At 52.7% G+C, this 23,905-nt stretch overlaps 1 protein-coding gene across 2 annotated transcripts; it reads left to right on the plus strand.

Annotated features, from left to right (window-relative positions):
* The first annotated feature begins 879 nt into the window (after window positions 1–879).
* On the plus strand, window positions 880–17,884 carry IGFBP5 (insulin like growth factor binding protein 5). 2 transcript variants are annotated; one of them, XM_057746015.1, is made up of 4 exons: window positions 880–2,021; window positions 15,865–16,094; window positions 16,340–16,510; window positions 17,532–17,884. In XM_057746015.1, the coding sequence occupies exons 1-4, from the start codon at window positions 1,688–1,690 to the stop codon at window positions 17,661–17,663; spliced, it is 867 nt and encodes a 288-aa protein (XP_057601998.1). In that variant the 5' UTR covers window positions 880–1,687; the 3' UTR covers window positions 17,664–17,884. The 2 variants fall into 2 exon arrangements, with proteins under 2 accessions (XP_057601998.1, XP_057601999.1); XM_057746016.1 differs by having other exon boundaries at window positions 882–2,021; window positions 16,391–16,510.
* Window positions 17,885–23,905: the final 6,021 nt, after the last annotated feature.

Raw genomic sequence — 23,905 nt, forward strand, 5'->3', positions numbered from 1 at the left:
TCGGACCTAGCATTTCCTCCACAGGGCCAGTGTCTATAAGTCACTGCTGCCTACAGTGCTGCTGCTATGAATTTCCCTTCATGTAACTACACACACACACACACACACACACACACACACAAACATACACACACATAGCCTCCCTGGGCTAACAGTGTAGCTGAAGGCAAGTGGCTACTTCTTCACCCTAGGAACGAAGACAGTCACTCCACCAGCAACAGAAACACTATATTAAATCCCCTTCCCCAGATTTTTAGGGGGGAAATTCAGTTTCTCTTTTCTTTCTTTCTCTCTTTTTATTTCCACTCACCACTCATGGCTGGCCATCCTACACTAACGCCCACCCCAGCGCGCACACACACACACACACACACACACACACACACACACACACACACACACACACACACATGCAAAACCCTTACTTGGTCACTCAGACATCAGCAGACAGCCATGTCCCAAAGTTAAAGAGAATTTCTTGGGGACTGTATATATCCAGTTGGCTAATAAGAAAACACTTCTCCCTCCAGCCTGGGTCTTGGCTAGTTAAGGGGTGGGAGGGACCGGGAGATGAGTTACTCCTTATTGTTATATACCGTGCTGCGAAGAACTCTCTTCCACTCGCCCCCCACCTCCTCCCCGCTCTGGGCAGCCCCAGCCCCGTCCCCCGTGCCCCTTTCTTGAATTCGGAGAGAGGAGGGCGCTGTGCAGGCAGCGAAGGGGAGCCCCCGTGTGTCTAGAAGGCCTCTCCCCACCCCCACCCCGTGTGAGTTTGTACTCCTTGGCATCCTTGCCTGGGTTGGGTGTTGGGGAGCTCAAATTGCAGCTACAAACTGGCTGGCAGCCAGGGGCCGTCTATTTAAAAGCGCCTGCTCAACCGGAGCCCGTAGTCTCTTTGGAAACTTCTGCCAGGGAAAAAGAGCTAGGAAAGAGCTGCAAAGCGGTGTGGGTTTTTTCCTTTTTTTTTTTCTTTTTTTTTTTTTTCTTCCCTCCTTTTCATTACCCCCTCCTCCGTTTGCACCCTTCTTCTGGCTTCACGCAGAATCTGCGAATTTCGAAGAGGTGCTGGCAGAGTGGGAGAAAAAAGGTGTTAGGGGTTTGGATTTGGCCTTTTTTTTTTTTTCCTTGATTTCCACATTTTCCCCCACCCTCGCGGCTGCAGCCGCCGCCTCTTACCTGTTCCGCGGCAGCCGCGCGCCGCTGGCAGCTGAGGCTTAGAAAGGAGCAGGGTTTACTTTGAGATTTTAAACAAAAATTTTGAAGACGAATCCATTTTTCTCCCCCCCACCCCTATCCCCTCTCCTCCACAGCCTCGGAGTTCATTATTCCGGTGGTTGTTTTGGGGTGAACAATTTTTGAATCCCCCCCACCCCACCCCAGCAGTTCTGACCAGGGCAGGCTGAGGTGTTTGTTTCTCCGGCCTCCGATCGCTCTGCGTGCACCTGGCGCTGCTCTCTTCCCCCCTACCTGTTGCAAGTCTGTAATCTTTGCAATTGAGACTTGCTTGAAGGCACCCCAGCCCTCTATCGCTCCCTACATTTTGCAGTTGTCTGGGGGAGGGCACCTGCTCTACCTGCCAGAAATTTAAAAAAGAAAAAAACAATTCTCCGCGCGCCCTCTTGGCCCCTTTCTCCTTGCACTCTCGCGCTCCTGCCCCGCCCCAGGTAAAGGGGGAGACTCGGAGAAGATGGTGCTCACCGCGGTCCTCCTGCTTCTGGCCGCCTGTGCGGGACCGGCCCACGGCCTGGGCTCCTTCGTGCACTGCGAGCCCTGCGACGAGAAAGCCCTCTCCATGTGCCCCCCCAGCCCCCTGGGCTGCGAGCTGGTCAAGGAGCCGGGCTGCGGCTGCTGCATGACCTGCGCCCTGGCCGAGGGGCAGTCGTGCGGCGTCTACACTGAGCGCTGCGCCCAGGGGCTGCGCTGCCTCCCCCGGCAGGACGAGGAGAAGCCGCTGCACGCCCTGCTGCACGGCCGCGGGCTTTGCCTCAACGAGAAGAGCTACCGCGAGCAAGCCAAGATCGGTGAGCGCGCTCAGTGTGCCAGGCGCTTCCACGGCGCACGGGCGGGGGACACGGGGCAGGCTGGCCCGGCGCGCTCTGCCCAGCAAGTGGCTTAGAGCCGGGTTGCAGCCCGGGAGGAGGGCGGGGAGGGTCCTTACACCTCGGAACTGGAACCCTGGCCGATCCAGCTCCCCGGGGTTGCTGTCTAGCCGAGCCTCTCCGGGGCTTTTCGCCCCTTCTCCTCGCCCCTGCCCCCACCTCTCCACCCCACCCCTCCCCCCTCGACTGAATACTGACTCTGAGCTCCTGTTCGGTCCCTAGGTCCAAATCCCCAGGTGTTCAATCTCCAGTCCGAAGGTGTGCACCTTACATTATCAACTCCCTCTCCACAACCCCATCTACCCCATGTGTTGTGTTGTGTGTTTTTTTCTGAACTTAAAAAAAAAAGTCTTTTGTTAAAATATTGCTTTAACTGGGGACCTGAAGAGATGTTACCGGCCTCCTGTGCTAATTCCACCTTTGTCCCTCCCAACCCCCCACCCCCCTACCCGTCCCTCCTTGACGTTTCTATTCTCCTACCCCGTCACGCGCGCGCGCGCGCGCACGCATACTCACATGCACACATAACACACACGCACGCACGCACCCTCGGTAGCTAAAGCCTTTTGGGTGGGGGCTTTGATGCCCCTCCCATGCGCACACCCGTTGCCCTGGACTTGATCTGTTTGACTGTGGAAGATTGTAAAACATATTGAAATGCAAAGCACCTTTTTTCCTCCCGAGAGGGGAAAGATTACTTTAGGCAGGCACAGAGGAGGTGGGGAGTGGGGGAGGGGGAGGGAGAACGTGGGGGTGGGAGAGTGAGGGCAAGGGATAGGAAGGAAGGGTTTGGTGTTCCTGGGCTGGGTGTGCGTCCATGAATCTAACTCCTTTTTCCGTGCTCCAATGCAGGTTTTACCTAGGTAGAAAGGTGGATATAGGGTTGGGAAGCCAGAAGAGATGTGAAATTCAGACATCACAGCTTCCCCGCCAGTGCTAATCCCCCACCCTCTCCCGTCGCCCCTCAAGCTCTCAAACCAGATCACAAGTGGGTGTGGTGTAAATGGAAGAGGGGCCCTGGAAACGCAGAATGCAAAATCAAGGGGGCGGAGACGGAAAAGCAAGGCACCAGAGCCTTCCCCCCGCCTCCAAGTAGCCCCGCCCCCAAATTCTCAGTGCCAGGAGTCTAGGGCTTAAAAGGTTGACAGAGCTACTTATTCAGTCAGAACAGCTCTGCGCCCCTTAGTCTGGGTTTCCTTTTGGAAAGTTACTTGATCTTAATCTTTTTTTGTTTAATGAACTATACACAAAACTCTGGGTTCGATATTGGTCCTCACCCAAAGGGGTTAAGACTTGGCTAAATAATGTTTATTCTGTGTGTATTTTCTTACTGGGGCAATGTCCTTCTTCCTTCCTATCCCCTTCCATTGCAAGCACTCCGACATGCGTTTTCTTAACTGCAAATTACACTATCATGTAGGAAAGGAGTGCACTGGCGCTTGAGAAGAGGTAGGAGAGCTTTCCTGAGTTCGACATGGATCCCCGAAAACCCTGCAGGTTTTGCCTTTCGCAGGCGGCCGTCTTTCCAACTTTGCAAGAGGTAGCCTTTTTCCAGACTGCAGCCTGCAAAAAGGCAGAGGGCAACGCACAGGCCTCGGAGGTGCCAGAGGCCGGATGGTGAAGTTATTTTTATTAAGAGCCACTTTTCAAAGGCGGTCCCGCCTGCATTCATCTTGTGGGATGTGGATTTGGAAAAGTTTAGCACCGGTGGGAAAAGGTATGAATCGATTTCCTGGCTTGCAAGCGAACGCTCTGGGTAACAAATCCGGTCCCATCGAAAGTATGCAAGGTATCGTTCAGCCACATTCTGGCCCCAATTTTATTTGCCCAACCGTGTGGTTGGTGTGATGTGGTTGGTGTGGAGGGTGCGCGCGCGCGCTCGCGCAGTTGCTGAGAGAACAAATGGGCGCATCCAATTTTCCAGTTCAACCCAACACACACACACACACACACACACACACACACACACACACGGGCTTTTGTCCCAAACAAGATGCCCTTTAGACTTTTCTGCAGCCCCTTCCTCAGCCCCCACCTTCAAGGTGCCTCTGGACCAACCCGGAGCAGCCTCCCTCCCCCTCCCCCACCCCACCCCAATCCCTTTGGGAGACCCCGCCCCGCCTAAAGCAGGTGCCTGACCCATTGCATTTGCTCGATGGCTGCCCCAGACCGGTGGCCGGAGCTGACACCTTCCTCCCAGACAGATGGGATGGGAGCAGGCTTTCGTGGCTACAGCTTTTCAGCTCGAAAACCGTTGGGTGCTTCCCCCAAAAGTTGGAGATGGTGCAGCAACAGTACTTAAAGAGAGGAAAAAGAACAGAGAGAGGGAGGAGAGTGTCAGCTCTTTTAGCCAACCTTGCTGCCCCCCGACACTCCACCACCACTCCTCCCTACCAGTATCGGCAGGGCAAACTTGATTTGCCCCTCCCGATATAGATTTAGATACGGACATAGATGATAATGTACATATACACGTATATCAAAAAACATGTATATAGAGAGACATATAGGTTTAGTAGTTTTTTTCCAACCCTTAAAAAAGTGCATTTCTAGAATCAGAAGTGGGGAGCTGAGGAGAGTGAGATGGCAGGCAGCCAGAGCTTCTGGAAGAGCGGAGGGCGGGCGAGGACTGGTGTTTTGCTAGGCGCGTTGCTGAGCAACGGTAGAGGGAGTCCGCCCCGCGAGCCTGGTGCTGGGAGCGCTCCCGGCCCTGCATTTTATTTTGGCCAGTTCGGGGGCAAAGATAGATATAAAAACAGAGAACAATGTGTGTGAGGGCTGGAGGAAGGCGGGAGACAGGAGTTATTTATTGGACTAAGCTCAATAAATATGGGTGAGCTGGGTCGAGTCAAGGAAGGACCGAGCTTTGTTCTGGGCATTGTTTGGAGAAGGAGCCTGGTGGCTTTACTGGTGCGCATACTTGCATAGATCTGGAAGATCTATCTTGTGCCTGTGAGACATTCAGTTTGGGATACAGGGAGAAGTGGGTTCTGGGTTTCAACTCTGTCATTGAGAAATAAGAGAGGAAGAACAGAAAATATGCTTCTGGGAAAAGAAGAAAAATTACCTAAATAAAAATGAATTCAGCCTTTGCTTCTCTGAGGGATTTGGCCCTCCATCACCCTGGCTTCCACTCCCAGCCTGGTCCAAATGCCATGTTGAAGTCAAGTTCCAGTGTTAGGTTTATTGGCCAAATTTGTGTCCGGGTTGAACAAGATCATGGAAAACTGAAGGAGACAGATTCCTTTCCCACCCGTATCCCCTCCCTTTGAAACAAGCCTTTGAGAGGCTGGCTGTGCCCTGAGCCAACCAAAATGGGAGCTGGGAAGACAAGAGAGGTTTAACTTGACTTTTCTTGCCTTCCCTTCCTGTCCCTTCCCCCCTCTTTCTGCTGTGTCAGCTCAGACTGGAAGAGCAAACACAGTTGGTCACAGTGAGAGCTCATTTTCTTTATTTTTCTCCACCCCCCCACCCCACCCTTACTTTCATATCCCTGCCTCCCACCCCCTTCTCCATCCTCCAACTCCAAGGGATCCCCTGAGGGCTTGAGTTTTAAATCAGAGCAGCTGTGCATTAGTCCGGGGGCTTGGGTTGGATTTGAGCAGGCAGGTGGGCTTGCAGCTGCAGAAGGAGGACGAGGCTGACCCAGGAGCCAGAGGTCATCATGAGAGTTATAGCAAAGGACATGGGAGCAGGCATCCCGGCAGAAGCCCTGGTCCCCTCAATGGGGAAGGGGGGGGCAGAGGAGGGGGAAGGAGCTAACAGGAAAAAAGGCGATTTTTGTCATCTAAAGTTTTTACTTTGCACCTGAGCAATGTCCTTTAAACTTTGAGTTATTTATATATGGAAAATAGAATTGTGGCGAAGAGACCACCACACTCCAGGCTTATTGCCTCCAGGAGCTGGAAGAACACTGTAAACAGATGAGGTACCAATGAGGTCCCACTGGAAGCTGAAGTGAAGAGGGTGGAGAATGGTTGGCATGATGTAGAGGCTGTTTGATGGGGTTTTGTTTAAGTTTTTCTCTTGCATTTTTACCACGGTAGGTCCAAAAGTTGCAACCCCCAGAGACCATCCTTCAATTGTCATCTGGATATATGTTTTCCAAAACAATAAGATTTATTACATATCTGCAAAACTAAATTAGCAAATAAACAAAAAAGCCAGTTCTAAGCTTCTGCTCCCCTCTCCCCATAGCCACAGAATCCCCTACTCTTGTTTCCAGCTACAATTCTTTCCATGATTTCTGTTATGATGTCTTTTCTTTCTTTCTTAAATATGAATCCAGAGAAGTGACTAGAAATCTCTATGAGAGTCTAAGTGGCCTTTCCTGCCTGGCCACTCAGCTTAGCTAAGTCTGAGAGTCTCTCCAGGAATTGCCTGGGTATTGGCCAAAGAATGCTACAGCTGGAAGGAACCCACAGTGATCATGGCATCGTGGCAGTCAACGCCCCCATTTTATAGATGAGGACGCTGAGGCCCAAAGTACAAGTCACCAGCACAGAATTAGGTGCAGGGTTAGAGGCAGAACCAGGGCTAGAACTCAGTCTTAGAATCCTGTTGAGCCTAGGCCTCCGTTCCACTCTCCCTGGCTTTCTTCCTTAAGTCACCAGGGCTTTGGCCTGAGTTGGGTCTGGTCTAACCTGCAATGAGGTCTTTGGCAAATATCACCCGATGCTGTCATCCCATAGCTGGAAGAGGGACTGGTGTGTGTGTGGCGGGGGGGGTGATGTGAAGATGAAATAAGAGCTCAGAACAGGGAGTGTTCCATTTGAGGGGCAGAAGTAAAGTGGCCCCAAAGTGAAGTCAGTACCCCTTTATTGTCAGTCCCTCCCTGTTCCATCCTTTTTTCTGCACAGTCTTATAAGCAAGGCTGGCTTAGGCCAGTAGTTTGGTGAGGGATGGGGGGCAAGGAGAGTGGAAAGGAGTGTGTTCAGCCCAGGCTTCAGGTCCATGTGCCAAACCTTATTTCCTGAATGACAGGGAGCTGTCCTGATGTGGGCAGGCAGGCAGGCCCTCGCTGCCCCTTGGCTGGGCAGCGATCCACAGTCTCCAAGGAGCCCACGGCATAGAAGTGGCCAGCTTCCCATGGCAACCAACCTCCACTGGCACAGGCTTCCATGGAGCCTGGCAGCAGGATGATGAGACCTGAGTTCGGATGGGGTGGGATAAGGGTGAGGGAGTGATTGGGGGATTTGCGCATCAGAAGAAAAGAGAGAAAACCATATGCCACAAAAGTGGATAAGGAAGAAAGAGAGAGAGTCACCGGGTTTCTGGACATAGTCAGGTATGTGGGAGCTCTTTCAGAAGAAGAGGAGAGGAAGGCTTTCAGAGTATAGCTGGGGGCCTCAGGTTGACCTGAGGAATTGCTGAGAGCTGTCCTCATACATCCTGGAGGCTGGGACAGCTCCTCCTTGGGGAGTTCCTAAGAAGGAGGCAGATAAGATAGGCTCTCTTCCCAATAGTTTAGACCACCAGGTGAGCCCTGGGCGGGGTGTTTTAAAATAAATAGGTTATCTTATTTTTAATCCCTCACCTAAACCATCAGAAATCAGCCCTTCTCTTTCCAAATCCTGAAGCAAATCCCAAATTGAATTCGCACTCAGAACCTGGCCTCATATGACCTCTGCGGATTTGCAGAGATGTTTCCCATGGGCACCTGCTGTCCCGAACTGTGTAGATTGTACCATTACAGCCATACTCCCCAGTCTCCCCGTCATCTCAGTGAGGATGACTCTCATTCCAGACCCTGCAGAACAGCACTGTCCCATTGAAATATAATGTGAGCCACGTACATATGTAATTTCAAACTTTCCAAAAGCCATATTTTTTAAAAAGGTAAAAAGAAACAGGTGAAATTAACTTTGTATATTCTAACTCAACGTACCCAAAATATTATAATTTCCATATATCCTCAAAAGGAGCAACTATAATGAGATATCTTACATTCTTTCTTTCATATTAAGTCTTCGAAATCTGAGGTGTGTTTTACATTTACAGCACATCTCAATTCAAATACCAAGTTTTCATTGGAAATACTTGATCTGTATTTTTAGGTTTCATGAGATTTACAGTTGAAAAAGTAGATTCATATACCCGAGTTGTCCCAAGTATACTCAAAATTTTCTAATAACCAAGGGTATTGGTTTTTTAATTTAAACTTATTTAAAGGAAATAAATCTTAAAATTCAGTCCCATTCACCACATTCAAGTGTTAAAAGCCACATGTGGCTAGTGGCCACCTACTTGGACAGGGGAGAGGCCACCAGCAAGCCCCTCCCACACCTGAGAAGGGAACTACTGCCTCTACTCCCCTCCTGCCCGGAAAAAGTCAAAAAGGACAAGAGTCTGAGCTTTAATTGTCTAACAGGACAGAGTCCCTTATTTGACCCTAGCAAGTCTCTCTTTTTAGGGGGACCAGGGTTGGGAGGGGGGAGAAAAGTGTTCCAACCATCTGCTCCCTTCTGCCCCCTTCTGGTCATGCAGGACTTTGGGGGGGGAATCTGGCTGCCTAATTGTGCAGTTCTGAATGGGCCGTGATGTGTCACAAGTGGAGTGTGGCCAGGTCAGAGAAGTGGTCCCTCCCTTCCTCCCTCCCCTCATCGGCCCTTCCCCCATTCAAGGCGGCCCCCCACCCCACCCCTCCATCACCTTCTGGAACAGATACAGACACTTCTACTGAGCATGCCCCACCTTCTCCAAGACTAGAGAGACCTGGCTGCAGGTGTTCATCTGGGGAGTTGAGCACAAGTGTGTATCTCTTATGTGTGTATTTATCACCAGCTGCTGCCCAGGGATCAAGAAATGTGTACCAGAGTCATGGCCCTGAATCCTAGTTTGTCCTCAGGGAAGAAAAAAAGAATCCTTCTTTTACAGTGGAGAATGTGTGAGTGGGACCCCAGCCTTTCATTCTGGGGAAGTGTCACCACCGTGACACCTGCCATATCTACACTGTGGAAAGGTGATGAGTCAGTCACCTTTTCTCTCTCCGTCTTTAGGGAAAGAGACCTAGTGCCTTAATGCAGCATGAAGGAATGGGATTAGACAAATGACGAACACCCAGGCTGAGTTCTTTAAGTGAGAACTGGTTCTCAGAAGTACTTGGGCAAAGTCTCTCTCACCTGGGGTTGGCAATCAGACTCCCCAGAGACAAGGGTAGAGCATCACTTCCCAGCAGAGCTTTCTGCAGTCCAAGGCGCCTGAGATCTTGTGATCTACATGTAGACACCTGTCAACCGTATATCGCAGCAAGCAGATTTTTAGTTGATGATGCGAACAAGTGAGGTGGGAGGCAGCAGAGTCCTACAAAGGCACAGACCTGTGCTGAGAGTTCGTTAGCACGTAATAACTCATAGAATCCTCATGACCGTGTGGAGAAGGGACTGTTGTCATCCTCCCCGTAACTCAGATGAGAAAACTAAGGCAAGCAGAGGAGAGAAAGCAACAAAGAGAGGTCAAAGTACACCTGCACCAGGATGTATTGAACCGTCTTCCCCCAAGAAGGGTGACTGAAGGTTAAGGGCTGGTAGTCCGGTCCCTGATTCTGTTTATTTGCTTTGCTCTATGGTGTCTTTATTTCTCTGCTCAGGATATAGATGCTACATACCCACGTTGGTCAACTTGGCTGTTGGTTTTCCTGGCCTGAATTGGGGTGGGGGCTGTGAAGGAGCTCAGCAGAGTAAGCCTCTTGCTCTCATTGTCCACTTCCTGACCCCGCCTCTGCCATGCACCCTAGGTCAGCAAGACTCCCCTCCAGTGTCTTTTCGCAGCTCCTCCCTTCTTGCAACTGGTTCCTTAAGATGACGGTTGTTTGGGTGTTTTTCCTCTTGGAAAGTCAGTGCTCCTTCCCTTCTCAGTCCATAATTCAGGTGAGGAAGAGCCCAGAACATGCATGTCTGTTGCTGACCGCAGAGAAAAAGAAAACAGTCTTCCAAGAGGGACTAGGGCAAGGCAGGCATGGGTCAGGGATGTTACGGGTAGGAGTGGGGATGGTGCAGCTCCCCTGGAAGGCTCTGCAGCCCTCCCTACCGTCCCTGTCCCCTTTTCCTTTATGCAGAGGCACACGCAGTGTAATTGAGTCTCTTGGCATCTGCAGCTGGGAAACGGTCAGACTTCAGGAGGCTGAGACATGTCTCACATTCTTTTAAACAGTGAGCAGCTTATCCATCATTTTCCCAGAAGCCTCATGTTGTAGCAAAAAGCAGGGGGCTGCAAGTTGGCTAGGAAACAGGGCAAAATGGGGAGGGGCACGGAGCATCCAGCCATACCCAGCCACGGATCAGTGCCCTCGGGCGAGCTGTCCAGGGGGATTTTCTGCAGTGATGGAAATGTTGTCGATCTGCGCCGTCCAATGCAGTGGCCACTGGCCACACGTGGCTATCGAGCACTTGAAATGTGGTTCGAGCAACTGAGAAGCTGAATTTGTAACTTGATTTAATATTTATTCATTTCAGTAGACACATGTGGCTACTGTACTAGACAGCACAGTCTTAGTCAAAGAAGCCCAGTAAATCCAAGGGACCCTACTTCTTTCCGCTCCTGTGAGGCTCACCTCCCTCCCTCCTTGTTCCCTCTGCAGCTGTTCCTGTGCTTAAAGGCAGGTGTGTGCACTGAGCTCTAACATGCCCTGGCTGGTATCACAGAACTGCTCCTAGACCTCCTGCGCTCTTTCTCGTGAGCAGATCATGCATCTCTCCACTTAGAGATGATTTATTGAAGACTATATGCTGGAGAGACCAAGATAAATGACAAAGTTCTTCCCTTAAGAATTTTACTGTTTGAATTCTGCAGAGGGAGCTAGAATGAGAGCCAGTGGAAACCCAGCTCCCCTTTTCATTCCTTGTAGAGAGATTCTGGGCACACCCCTCATCTTCTGACTAGAAAAAGAGACTCTTCCTCTCCCGGGTCCAGGTAGCCTGGCAAAGCCCCACATCCTTCCTGAGCTGCGAGTTCCAAGTACGCCTCAGCTTCTTCAGTTTCCGTAAGCAAAGTCGCAATATCTGGTCCACCCATTTTCTCTAAGTTTGATTATGAGGTCAGGATAGCGTGAGAAACAACCACCAGGCTGGACCCAGGCTGTTAATGGTGCCAAGGTAGGACTAAGAGCCCCAGGGTGGACGGATCAATTGCAGAAGGCAACAGGTCCCCCACTGGACCCACCCAGCACTAGGATGGGAGAGCAAGTGGCATGAGAATGCTTCTTAAGAGCATGTGCCTGGTTCTGCTGCTAAAGATTCCTGCCCCTGCAGGATAACAGCAGCAAGAGGGCAGGGTTGGAGACTGTGGTGGGGCTTGGGGAGAGAGCATGCATTGGCACTTGTGCTGTGAGGCGCAGTTCCCACCCTGGGATGCCTCTGGGTCCACAGTGGCTGGGCCTGCACCCAGACCCCCCTCAAGGGTCACTGGGGGAATTCCCTGGTGGTCCAGTGGTTAGACTCGGCACTTTCACTGCCAGGGCCCTGGTTCAATCCCTGGTCCAATCCCTGGTCAGAGAACTAAGATCCCACAAGCTGTAGGGCTCAGCCAAAAAAAAAAGGAGGGGGGGTTCACTGGGACATAAGGATGGCACAGTCCTCAAGCAGGGTTTCGTGTTGCCCTGGGGAGTGTGAATGGGCAGCGCCTTATGCATGAAGGAGAAACTGAGCTGGCCACCCTAACACGGCAGGGGCTGGGACCATCCGAGAGACGCCTGGCAGGACTCGGGGCAGAAAAGAGCAGAGAATCAGAACGCAGCCCAGAGATAAATGAGGACAACATGAGAGCCCTTGCTTCCTTGGTCATTGGCTAGATCACGGAATTAAAGGGCCCTGCCTCCACAGCTTCTCGGAGGAGGGAACAATGTGAACATTCCCTTGCCCACTCTATGCAGGATTCTTTCAAAATGACATGTGGAGATGGGAAGGGAGGTCCTAGATCTGGTTCCCTTCTTTCCTTGATCATGTTTCAGTTGCGGACTAAAGAAACAGCAGGGGGTTACACAGATAGCCTGGTCCCCCTCCCCCCACCCTGCCCCACACCTGCCTTCACCCGGCCTCACCTAGGTCCTTCTCAGTCCTCACTTGTCCATCTCCTTGACTATTTAAATGCATGCTGCAGACACACAGAGAGGGGAGGACGGGGGTGGTTGTCAGAGAAGTAGGAGAGGGAGGCACACAAATTCCAGCTTTTAAAATTGCTTACGGGTCCCTAAAAGGAAGCACCACAAACAAGTTCTGCAGCCACCGGTCTCCTCTGCCACCTACTGGCCATGTGGAGGTACTGACCTGCTGGTCGGCTGGGTTCCAGAACCTACTGTATTGTTAAGTGCCCTAGATGGCTATTCATGTTCAGGGCGACTTCACCAGGAAGTCCTCCCTCATATCCCACCTAAATCCCTTCTGCAACCTTACTCCATTTTCTTTTGATGAAACAGCTCAGGAGCTGCCAGTCTGCTTGTGCCTTCTTGTTTTATCTAAAACTTAAACCCTTCCAAACTTGCAAGCCTATTTATGACTCGGCCACAAAGCAGCTGAGTAGGGCTAGTTGGCTCTGGCATCCCAGCTCCAGTCTTACTTTCCAGCCCTTTAATCTTCATGGCTCTGCCCTGGCTCCACTCCAAGTTTCCGCTGTCTCTCTGGAGCCTACAGGTGACCACAAGACCCTGATTAGTATCTTTGATACTCGACTCTCCTGCTGCCTAAGTAATAGGTCCCATGGGGTTAAGTGGCACCAAAACCTGGGAGGCACATCAAAACTTTAAGCCTGCCCTTCAGAAGCCGCCAAAGAGCCTGCAAACTGGGGAGGGTATGCCCTCAGGAACCCTGCCTTGGTGAGGCCAGGGGAAGGACGGAGGGTTTGCAAAAGTATTTTGAGTTCCTTAGAGAAGGCACAGGAATCTACATTTTGTTCCCCAGTATCATCCTTGCTTAGTCCCAAGCCTAACCCTTTCAGAGCAAAGACTAAGAGAGGCCCGAGGAAATTGCCCCAAAGTTTCTCAAACCGCTGTTAACAGCCCCATTCTCCTCCCAGGAAGGATGACTCAAGGTTAAGGGAGACCCATAGCACTTCTCAAAGATCCTAAAATATGAAGAGTCTTGAGAAGAGCTGCTGATGTGGGGGGGGGGGGGGGGGGCATGTGCCAACGTACTTCCATGACCACCAAGGCCAGAGAGAGAAGCTCCGTAAGAGAAGATGAAACGGTACCTGGAGGATGACACCCTCTGACCAAAAGGACAGGGGGCTCCCAAAACAGATGGCCAGAAGAGGATGGGTGGCCCTCGCATCCCAGATATCTTTAAGAACTAGAAAGAGCACCACTGGGATAGGTGCCTGTACTTGTAAACACAGGGGATGGTCTATTGGAGGGACTCGGGGAGGTGGCACAGCCAGCCCCTGAAGGTAAGCAGCTTCTGGGGACCTCTCCCTTTGAAGAGCCCAGCTCCACAGGTGCCCATGACAGTTTGCTGGCCTTCGGGGCCAGACCAGAGCAGACCCCAAAAGAGATGCTCATCCTTCTTCCACATGCTGTAAGCACCCGGCCCTCTCACCCTCCTCCCCTCCCTTCATCTGGTTACAATCTTGACTGGGGAAGGGGTGTGGCCAGGCCCCCAGAATTTTAATGGCAACCATCTCTTGCCCTCTCCCCTCCCTCACTGCTCAGTTGAGAATCAGAATGCTTGGTGATACCCAAAGAGGCTGAGTGAAGTGTCAAGTCGCTCAGTAAGATGTGACCGGGCCATGGTTAGCTTTTCCCCTCCTCACCACCTCCTTCCAGACCTGGGCCTCAGGTGTGGGCCGAAGTTACTAGATAACAGAGCCTTAATGTTTCACTTTGTACAGAGTCCTGTCAAATCAGCTTGTTCTGCCCTGCATCCCACCCCATCCTAGCTCATCCCACAACCAAGGAAAGTCGGTTTGCGCCAAAATATCACCCTGTTAGCTAATTCCCAGAGGGCTCCTTTCCACCTACCAGGTGTATCACCACGTTGACTCACCATCCCAGCAGGTTTTGATACAGTAGAATCAGAGCCCAGGGCAGGACATGGTAGGAAGAGGGAGTAAAAGGCCCAAAGGGGAGAGGGCTCCTGGTGCCGAATTTTGTTCAGGGAGAAACTGCCCTCTGCTTTGCCCTTTGCTTTCTCCCACCTTCTGCTCCAGAAACGACTTGCCTTCCTCTCCTGTGGATAAATATGCAGATCCGCTAACCACCCAGAACACTGCAAACCTCTGGAGGCTTCTTTAGGGTGGGGAACTTCCCTGCCAGGGCCTTAAAGACTGGATACCTATTTGATTAAGTCTGACAAATCCTGAGCCAAGAGACAGACAGGTGACAGGTGCTCGGGTGCTTCCTGCCACCTGCCATCCTGACCAAGTTAGGCCAGGCCTCCAAATGCCTCCCTTAACACACACCTGGAACTTTCCCTGGGCTGAGAGCTTCAGCACCGGGGACACAAAACAGCGTCTTCTCACCAAACCACGTCCTCCCTGACCCTCTCATCATTCTCACCTCCTCGGATTCCTCTCCTTCTATTTCCCCTCCCAGTGCCTCGCCCGCTGGCTCCTGGGCAGCCAGTCAGAGCAGCAAGGGCGGAGAGCAGGATTTTCCTCCAGTCTATTTGAATTATTCGGGGTCACCCCCAAAGCCCTATTTTCTTTTTCTAGAGTTGAAAAGAGCAGTGAAGGCAGGCTCCCTGCCCCCACCTGCCCTGCCCTGCACCTGCCCTCGCCATGGGCATCCTGGCCATGCCCTGCCCACCTGGGAAGGGCAACCTGAGACCTCGCACCCAGGGTCTCCCTAGGCTGGTGGGGTCAGGGAGCCAAGAGGAGGGACAGGAACCCAGAGAAGGTGCCTGTGAGATGAGAATGTCATGGAAATCTGTGGACCAAGAGAAGGTCTGGGATGGGGGGAGAGGGGGCCGGGGGGTGGGGGAGGGGATTAACAGATCGACAAATAAATGAACAAAGTCCTAGTTCTTTAAAGGTCATAAGTCAGCTAAGTATAGACTGTCACCAAGTCACTGCTATATATAACCACTCCAGCCCCAGCCAGCTGTCTGCCTTTCTTGGCCTGGAGCTGAGTTATGTCCCAGGCTCCCAGGGCGCAGAGCACAGAGCCAGCTCTGAGCAGGGAGCAGGGCCTTGGGCTTCCAGGTCCCCCCAACCCGCCGGCACTGAGCCCCTCCAGATCCCACGTTTCTGGCTCTCCCAGGTCCCCTCCTCCTGTTCCTCCCAATGGTCCCCACCACCCTGCCGTCCAGACACCGCAGGACCCTCCTGCCCTCAGTTTCCCAAGTCCAAATGTCTCTCAACTCCAGCAGTTCCGAAAGCACCAAGATCGCACAAAGAATGGACTTGGTCTCTGGTCTTCTAGCTGGCTGTCGCCTATTTCTCTCCAACAGTCTAGTCTCCAGACCGTGTTCTTACATGGCAGCCCCACTTCCAGCCACCACCTCATCTATTTAGCCAGCACCCCCTAGCAAGCAAGCCCCTTCCCACAGCCCTCCCCGTCCCCCCGCCCCCCAGAACGTCCTCTCCCTCCTGTCCGACTGCCCCTCCTGTATCAGCTTGACTTTTCCAACGTTCTCCTACTCCATGAAGCCGCCCTAGATTAGCTCTACTGGACTTCCCACCACTTAGGCGAGTGTTGACTCCTGCGCTGGTTCTCATTTTCCTGCCTTCCGCAGTTTGGACAGCACCAGGAGGGCAGAGAGCCCGCCTCCTCATCCCAAACCTTGAAGCCTGGGGCTTCAGCCCACAAAGACTGATCCTCCTTGCCTTTTCCCCTCAGAGAGAGACTCCCGCGAGCACGAGGAGCCGACCACCTCCGAGATGGCGGAGGAGACTTACTCGCCCAAGATCTTCCGGCCCAAGCACACCCGCATCTCCGAGCTGAAAGCCGAGGCCGTGAAGAAGGACCGCAGAAAGAAGCTGACCCAGTCCAAGTTCGTGGGGGGAGCTGAGAACACCGCCCACCCCCGGGTCATCTCTGCACCCGAGATAAGACAGGAATCCGAGCAGGTGAGTCTCAAGGACTCGCTCCCCATCTCCCTCTGCATCCGCACCCCGCAGCCCCTGCCACCACCCCAGCCTCTAACCTTGCCCCACGTCTAAATGAGCATGCATGCAGCGCTTTATACACCCAGGGGCGCAGCGGGTGGGCCGCAGGAAGATCTTGGGTAGCAGCTAATCGCAGCAAAAGGTGGTGACTCTCGGTGCAGACCCTTTACCCGCCAACACCTCAGCCACGAATTCTGCACATCTAGGTTGTTCCTTTGGGTCTTGCCACGCCTCTCACCCCTCCGGTCCGCACACAGGGTCCCTGCCGCAGACACATGGAGGCTTCCCTGCAGGAGCTCAAAGCCAGCCCGCGCATGGTGCCTCGCGCCGTGTACCTGCCCAACTGTGACCGCAAAGGCTTCTACAAGAGAAAGCAGGTACGTCCCCATCCCACGCCCCAAGTTAATGATCCGCTTTATGTATTGCATGAATTCATCTGGAAAGGAAACTTTCTATCACTGTGTCCCATCCCGTGTTGTATGTGTTATTTTCTGATATAAACACATAAATATATATAATGACCCTAAAATGTATTTTTCACCACGTACCACCTGAAATCATTTAGTGTCCCATTCCCATCCAGGCTACCCTGCTGCTGGTTAACCAGTCATCTTAGCCCGTTAAGGAGTACACATTACCTTAGGGCAATGATTCTTAGACTTCCTAGGACATCGGCAACACCCCAGGGCTTGTTAAAACACTGATTGCTGGGCCCCACCCCAGTCTCTGATGCGTAGGTAGGTCTGGGGTGGCCTCTGAGAATTTGCATTTCAAACAAGTTCCCTCCCAGGTGCCTCTGATGAGGACACCCCTCATCTAAGTGAGGGGTCAAGAATCAGACAGCTTTGGGTGAGTCCTTGGCTCTCCTGCTTACTAGCTGTGTCCTCTTAACCCAGTTAGTTAATGTCTCTGCCTCCAGTTTCTCATGTAAAATGGAGAATAATTGTACCGACTACTCTCACATGATTACGCGGAATAATGGACTAATCTTTAGGAAGCACTTAGAACAGTACGTACGATATAGTAAGTGTTAAGTGGTGTCTTGTATATCATACAGCTGTACAAGGGATCCCTCCTGTTATTATTATTATTTAATAATTCATCATCATGACCGTTATTAGGTCGTGTCACTCTCTGGAGAATACCACGTTGGAGGACCCTGCACGGATGACATAAAACAAAGTTGTAGGAGCTAGTCCAGGGCAGGTTGCCTAAATGAGCCCTTTTCCCCAGGTCCTCCTCCCCTGCAGTGTGGACACCAGAACCCCAAGGGTTGGGTACAGCCCCTCAGCTCTCCGGGTGTGAGGGTCTGTCTTGGGGTCGGGAGGATGACGGGCCAGGCACGAGCAGAGCCTCAGGGTACAGCCATCCTCACTGCCTGTTGCTCTCCCACCCCAGTGCAAGCCTTCCCGTGGCCGCAAACGTGGCATCTGCTGGTGTGTGGACAAGTACGGGATGAAGCTGCCAGGCATGGAGTATGTGGACGGGGACTTTCAGTGCCACGCCTTCGACAGCAGCAATGTTGAGTGACGCCTCCCCTCCCCATCTTTCCCTCACCCCATCCCACCCCCAGCCCCGACTCCAGCCAGCGCCTCCCTCCACCCCAGGATGCCACTCATTTCATCTCATTTAAGGGAAAAAAAATACATATATCTATCTATTTGAGGAAACTGAGGACCTCGGAATCTCTGGCAAGGTCTCAACTTTGAAAACGGCAGCAACGGAGATGCACAAAGCTAAGGAGATCCACACCCCCCCCCCTTTTTTAAAAGATTTTCTTTTTGAGGCAAGTTGAATGAACAAGGAGGGCAGGAGAGGAAGAACAAGAGAAAGAGAAAGGAGGGAAGCAGATGTGGGTAAGAGAGGGGAAGATGAGTAGTCATGAGAAGGAAGAGCAGAGCGTGGCCAGAAGCATCCATCTTTCCGTCCAGCCCCGACCCGAGATGGGGAGCCATTTGGGCAGGAGCAGGTGCAGCTCCAGGTGTGGCCTCCGATCACACACTTGGAATTTGCCCAGTTTGGATGGGTCGCAGGGGGAGAAAGGAAAAGACAACAGGTGTCAGTGCCTCTCCTGGGTCAATCTCCTGCAGCCAGCAGCTTGCACGGCTCAAACCCTGTCCTTCCTCTCCTCCCACCCCAGCGCTGTGTTCTCTCTCCCTCAAATCTACAAAAACTAAAATGCATTCCATTCCTCTCCACACAAAGCAAATTCATAACGGAGTGATATTAAATAGCTAGGTGTTCTTAAGCGGATCCATGAATATGAAGTTTGTGTGTGTATTTCACTCCCCGTGCAGACTTTGAGAAGTCAGTCCACACCCCAGAAGTAGGAAGACAGGTTCTTCCAGGGCGGCTAAAACTCCACGCTAATGAAGCCTGTGGTTTCAGCCCTTCATTGCGTCCAATTTGCAACTAGCACAGCCTCTGTGAGGGAGGATAGGCTGAAAAAAAAGGAGGGGGCTTGTATTTATCTACAAGGCTCGATATAGTCATATATAGGCATATAAATCTATTTTCTTTATTTTTTTCTTTCTTCCTTCCTTTCTTTCAAAGATTTGCATTAACTTTTCCAAGTAGTTCCTCTGGGGGCATTGAAGAGCATCCTTATTCTGGGAAAACCAAGAAAACCCATCCTCTTGCAACACAGCCCATAGTACCAGTTTTGCCTGACCACCGTCAGCAGCAGCAAACTCAACCCTTTGTGGGACACAATGTTGGATTTTTTTCGTGATTTCCCACGTGCACTTGTGTTCATGTACCACCAAGCCAGGTGGGTGAGCGCACCCAGTGGTGCACCCACCAAGCTCCCCAGGACATCCCATTCACCTTTAGACCCTTGGGAGGTCACTGTCTCTGGACTCCACACCCACTGAACCCAGTAGGTCCAAGTTTCATCCCCTGGTCCTGCCCAGCCTTTTCATTTCATCTGGACAGAGCCTGCATTTGGAAAGCCTCTCTCAGCCTTCACGCTGGCAGAGCAGGAGAAAGACTGGAATCAGAGATGGCAAAGAGGGAGATGGAGGTGAAAAGCTTAAATACAGGGAAACAGTAAAAGTGATTGTTCAGGCCAGAGCAGATGGAGTGAGGGGCAGAGAGCTGGAGAGACAGGGGGCCGACTGCCCCGTTCTAGCTTTGGAGAAAAGCGACAGAAAAGGGGACAAAGCCAAGAGACACTTCCCTGGGTCCCCACCTGATAAGCCCTCTGGGATTAAAGAGGAAGGAGAGGGGAAGGTAGGGGAACAGGCCGTAAGAGAGAAATGAGCTTAATCCAAGCCTTGGAGCCGGGGAAGGTGGGTAACTTTCGGTGGGTTCTAGACTGTAGCAGCTGGACAGGAACAAGGATCAGTAGAGACCAGCCATGTTTTGGAAAGGACAAGCCTACATGCTCACCCGTGCCCCTTCACCCTGCAATAAGGGACTGAGGCCAGAGAGGCTTTCAAGCTCTTCGTCCACTCTGGCCAGTGCCGGCTTCCTTCCTGGGGTGGAGGATGGCAGAAAGGCCCAGGACAGGCGGGGAGTGGATGCTTTGGGGCTGCTGCCATTTGGCAGCCAGATTCTGAACCAAGAAAAATCCCGTCCTCCACTGACTCCCGCCAACAAATGGGCGGCTCTGGGGCTGTCCTCTGAGGACGGAGATCGCCGGCCAGGAGCAGGGGCTTGGACATGACAAAGGAGACCCTTTCTCGCAGTAAACGCAACTCCCTCCACTCTTTCCCGATGACATGACGCCGTGGAGAATTCTCCAGCGTCAACTTAGGGACGATGAAAAGGGACAGCTAAGAAGCAAAAACATCTCAGCTGGTGGAAGGCCTGCAGCTCTGGAACTTGGGGGGATGTCTCCTGCTCCCCCGGAAGGGATGGTTGGCTGGGATGGGAGAGGTCATCGGTCTTCGCAAGACAAAGGGCCTGATGGGGATGGCAGCCGCGAGAGCTTCCTTGACCTGCTGTGTCAGCGTGCCCGTCTCTCTGCACAACTCTCCCCAAACCCCCGACTCACATGTCAATGTCTCAGGCCAGTATTTTCAGCTTTTCCCACCGCACTCTTCTTTCCACCCATTCTTTCTTTGGATCTTGGATCGTCTACCTGGGATCTGCCGAGTGGATACTGGGGTGCCATTCCCCCTAAGAAAAGACTGAGCCAGGAATCTGCAGACCCCATCCCTTCCCCTAACTCCTGGACCTGGTTCCTGATTCCTGAGAAGGGACTGTCTTATCCTCCTGCTGTTTACTGGACTTTGAAGGGGCCTCTGCTCCTTCCATGGGCTCTCTGCTGTCAGCCATGAGGTAGGGGATTAGGGCCTGGTTTAACACCACCCATCTCTTTAGGCCTCCAAAGCTCACACCGACTAACCCAAACCTGTGAGTCTCTCTCTAGTGCCTGCAGCGGGGAGGAGGGGATCTGGTCAGCTGGCCACTCCATAGAGGATGCTGGCCCTTCAGACAGAGGGAGGTCCGGTCTGAGTGCAGGGTGGGAGCCCTTGGGGAGGGTGTCACTGAGGAAGATGAGCCCTCCCCTGGGCAGAGTGGTGGGAAGGCAGGTGTGGCGAGCCGCCAGCTGTGAAGTCCCGGAGCAGGGACCTTCTTGACCCCAGGCTGCCTTTTGGCCACTGTCTGCTCACCCAGAGGCCTTAGGCTCCGGGTTTTCTTTGGACTCCACTCTAAAGGTTGGCCTGCCACGCCAACAGGAGATCTCTTCCCATCCACCTTTGACTCGGGCCTCACTCTGGCAGTGGAGACCTGTGGTCCCCCACTGCTGCCAGGTGACTGAGGGAGGCCTCGCCAGGACTGACACCCCTGCCCCCAGAGCTGCCCCACCCACCGGGGCAAAGCAGGGCGTCTAGGACAGAGGAGACTCGAAAGTTTCTCAGACAGCCAGGCCTGGACAGACTGGCCTGGAGACACTCAGCCCCCGACATGGGAGGACGGGAGGCCCTGTGTGGTCCCACCTCCTGTCCCCTTGCTCATTTTCCCATCACCACCTCCGTGGTCTCCGTGATAACCCAGCAGGGCCAGCCTCCTCTGGGGGGGTGGGCTTGGACTACTGCTCTCCCACCTCCCGGCTCGCCAGCAGCAGCAAGGCTGCCACGCGACCGCCCAGCCCCCCTCCAGGGGGGGCAGTGCCCCGCCTCCATTCGCGCAGCCCCGAGAGGGCGCCAGCTCAGATGAGGACTGCAGGGAGGCGCGGGCCAAGGGGGAGAAACCCTCTGGTCTCGGAGAGGACCGATTTGGCTTCCAAGAGAAAGGAAGCTGTCTTTTGAGAAGTGGTGGGACAAGGGAACGGAGGTTACCAGCCAGCAACCTGGGCGTTGTACTGTCTTTATTTTTAAAACCACTAAAGTGCAAGACTTCGTTTGCACGTTTCTCCACTTTTTTTTTTTCTCGTAGGATGTTGATGTCTTTTTTTAAACATACTTTCTTGGTTTTCTAATGGAATATATAGTTTAGCTGTTTCCACCGACTCTGGCCTCCTCTCTTTAACTCTTTGTGGATGGGGGAAAGGGGAGGTGAAGGGGTCAGCCACCCTGCACCCATTCACCTCACCTCTCTGGTCCTCAGCCACCAGCCTGAGTCTTGGACCGTCCACTCCCACCACCACCACCACCATCACACAGTAGCCCACGTGGATAGACAGGTGTCAGACAAGATTCCTTCGGATTCCGAGTTGCCTACCGGTTTGTTTGTTTTTTAGACAGCAATAACCACAGCACATATTACTGTAGTTCTTTATAGTTTGACATACATACGTACCATAGCGCTAGTCTCTCTTTTTTTGTTTTCGATACTTCTTTTTAAATAAATGCTCATAATCTTTACTGGTGAAAAGATGAAAAAAATAAACCAACAAACGAAACCTGTTTGTGGAAAAAAAAAGAAAAAGCGGGGAAAAAAAAATCACCTGAATGTGGAAGAGCTCGTCTCCTGTTTAGCGTTTTGTACCTAAGGAAATAAAAACAAAACAAAACAAAAAAAGCCCTGAGGATCTCACGTTTTATTAAAAAAGTGAAGATTGCTGTATACTATTTATTCAACTTATAATTTATGTTACTCCTTGATCTTTGTCTTTTGTCGTGGCAAAGCATTTATTTAATAAAGTTATGCGTTCAGTTAGCCTGCGTCAGCTTCCTCCGAGGGCCCAGGGAAGGTAGGAGAAGGGAAAGAGAGGACAGAGGGAAGGAGAAAGGACCAGGTGAGGCAGGACCAGGGCCTGCTTCCGCCAGAGGGGCCCCCAGATCCATCCTCCCACCCAGAACTCAGGTGCCCCCTTCTCCATCTCTTCAAAACCCTTTCAGTGAGTTCACGTACACGAGGCACTTAGGAGGGTGGGTGGTCCTGCAGGTTCAGCTACTGTTATCACTAGGACTGTTATCGTTTTTACCATTTAATCGTGGCTCCTGCTGCAAATGATGGGTGTCTTCTCCTCAGAGAGGATTTAAGGAAGGCATTGCTAGAATGTCCCTTGCAAGCTCTTAATTCCTGGGAACCTCTGGCCAAGGTGAATCCTACCTCCCACTCCTGCCCAGCACCTCCTTGCCGTTTCCCCTCCGCCAGTGAAGAGGAAAGTTATGAAATGGTGGCTAGTGACTCTGATTTCAATCCGCCAGTGGCGTAAGGACCTTAATTCCTACACTGGCCTACCTACCATCCGCCCTTCCTTCCTCCGGCCCCTTCTCCTCATCTCCATGTCTGTGAACCCACAGCAGGGCACTGCCCTTCATGCGTCCCCCTGACCACCCCCAACAAGGACCTCTGTCCCTGGGCACAGCAGGGGCACAGGGTTGGGGGCTTCCCCACTCTGCCCAGCCCAGACCTGGCACCCTGCCCTGTCCGAGCCACGTGGCAAGCAGAGTCATTGGGAGTGCCCCTGTCTGGCAAGGGGCTGGCCTGTCACTGGGCACACGGCCTTCCGAAGCATCTCTGAAGCTCTCTTCCCTGAGACTGCTCAGCCTGTGCACAGCCTTGCAGATGTGAGGCTGTTAAGCCAGCACCTGGCAATGATGGCAGAGATGGAGGGTGTGACAGCTGCATTGGGAGACCAGAGAGGGACCGGCCTTCCCCACTTTCCTCGGCCAGGGTGCTGATAAGTGGGCGGACAGGAAGAGCAGCATGCAGGACAGCCATACTGGTCCAGGTCAGGCCACATGGCATCTCCTGCCCCGGGACTGCCTCCTGGCCTCTCCATGAGCAGCTGCTTACCCATGTACTGCCGGGGGGGCGGTGGGTGAGGCAAGAGTCTTCCCTGCTTCAATCCTCCTTCAGGGCTCATCCCACCCCCAGGCCTACTCCACCGTGCCCCCTGCCCCTACAACGCTCACCTACCAACGCCCTGATCACCTATCCACGTCATCTGGGATCTGGCTCAGCTGCTCTGCTCCGGGTCCCACCCCTCCCTGCACAGTTCATCAGGGGGACCCCAGCATCTCGCTGACCACACGCTCACCCGGGGGCCTTGTGATCCAGTAGGACTGGGCTGGGGTGGGGTCTGCTGTGTCCTACCCTCACACCCAGGCGTGGGGCTGGTTGGAGCCCATACCCTTAGAAACACTCTCCACTCCACCGTCTCACCTCCATCCACCAAAGCCACTCTCTGAGCCTGGGTACCCTCACGGGTTCCGCATGGAAAATCGGAAGATCCCACTCTCCCATTCCAAGCGCAGTCAGCTATTCCAGTGAGAGAAACGGGGTGAGCGCGCTGCAATGTCAGCGTTTTACTCAGTGGAGAACGAGAGCCCTTGGTCTCCCCCATTCTGTTTTTTGATTCATCAACCCTCCCT

This window comes from Hippopotamus amphibius, chromosome 8 (genome assembly GCF_030028045.1).
Source record: "Hippopotamus amphibius kiboko isolate mHipAmp2 chromosome 8, mHipAmp2.hap2, whole genome shotgun sequence".
Classification (NCBI taxonomy): domain Eukaryota; kingdom Metazoa; phylum Chordata; class Mammalia; order Artiodactyla; family Hippopotamidae; genus Hippopotamus; species Hippopotamus amphibius.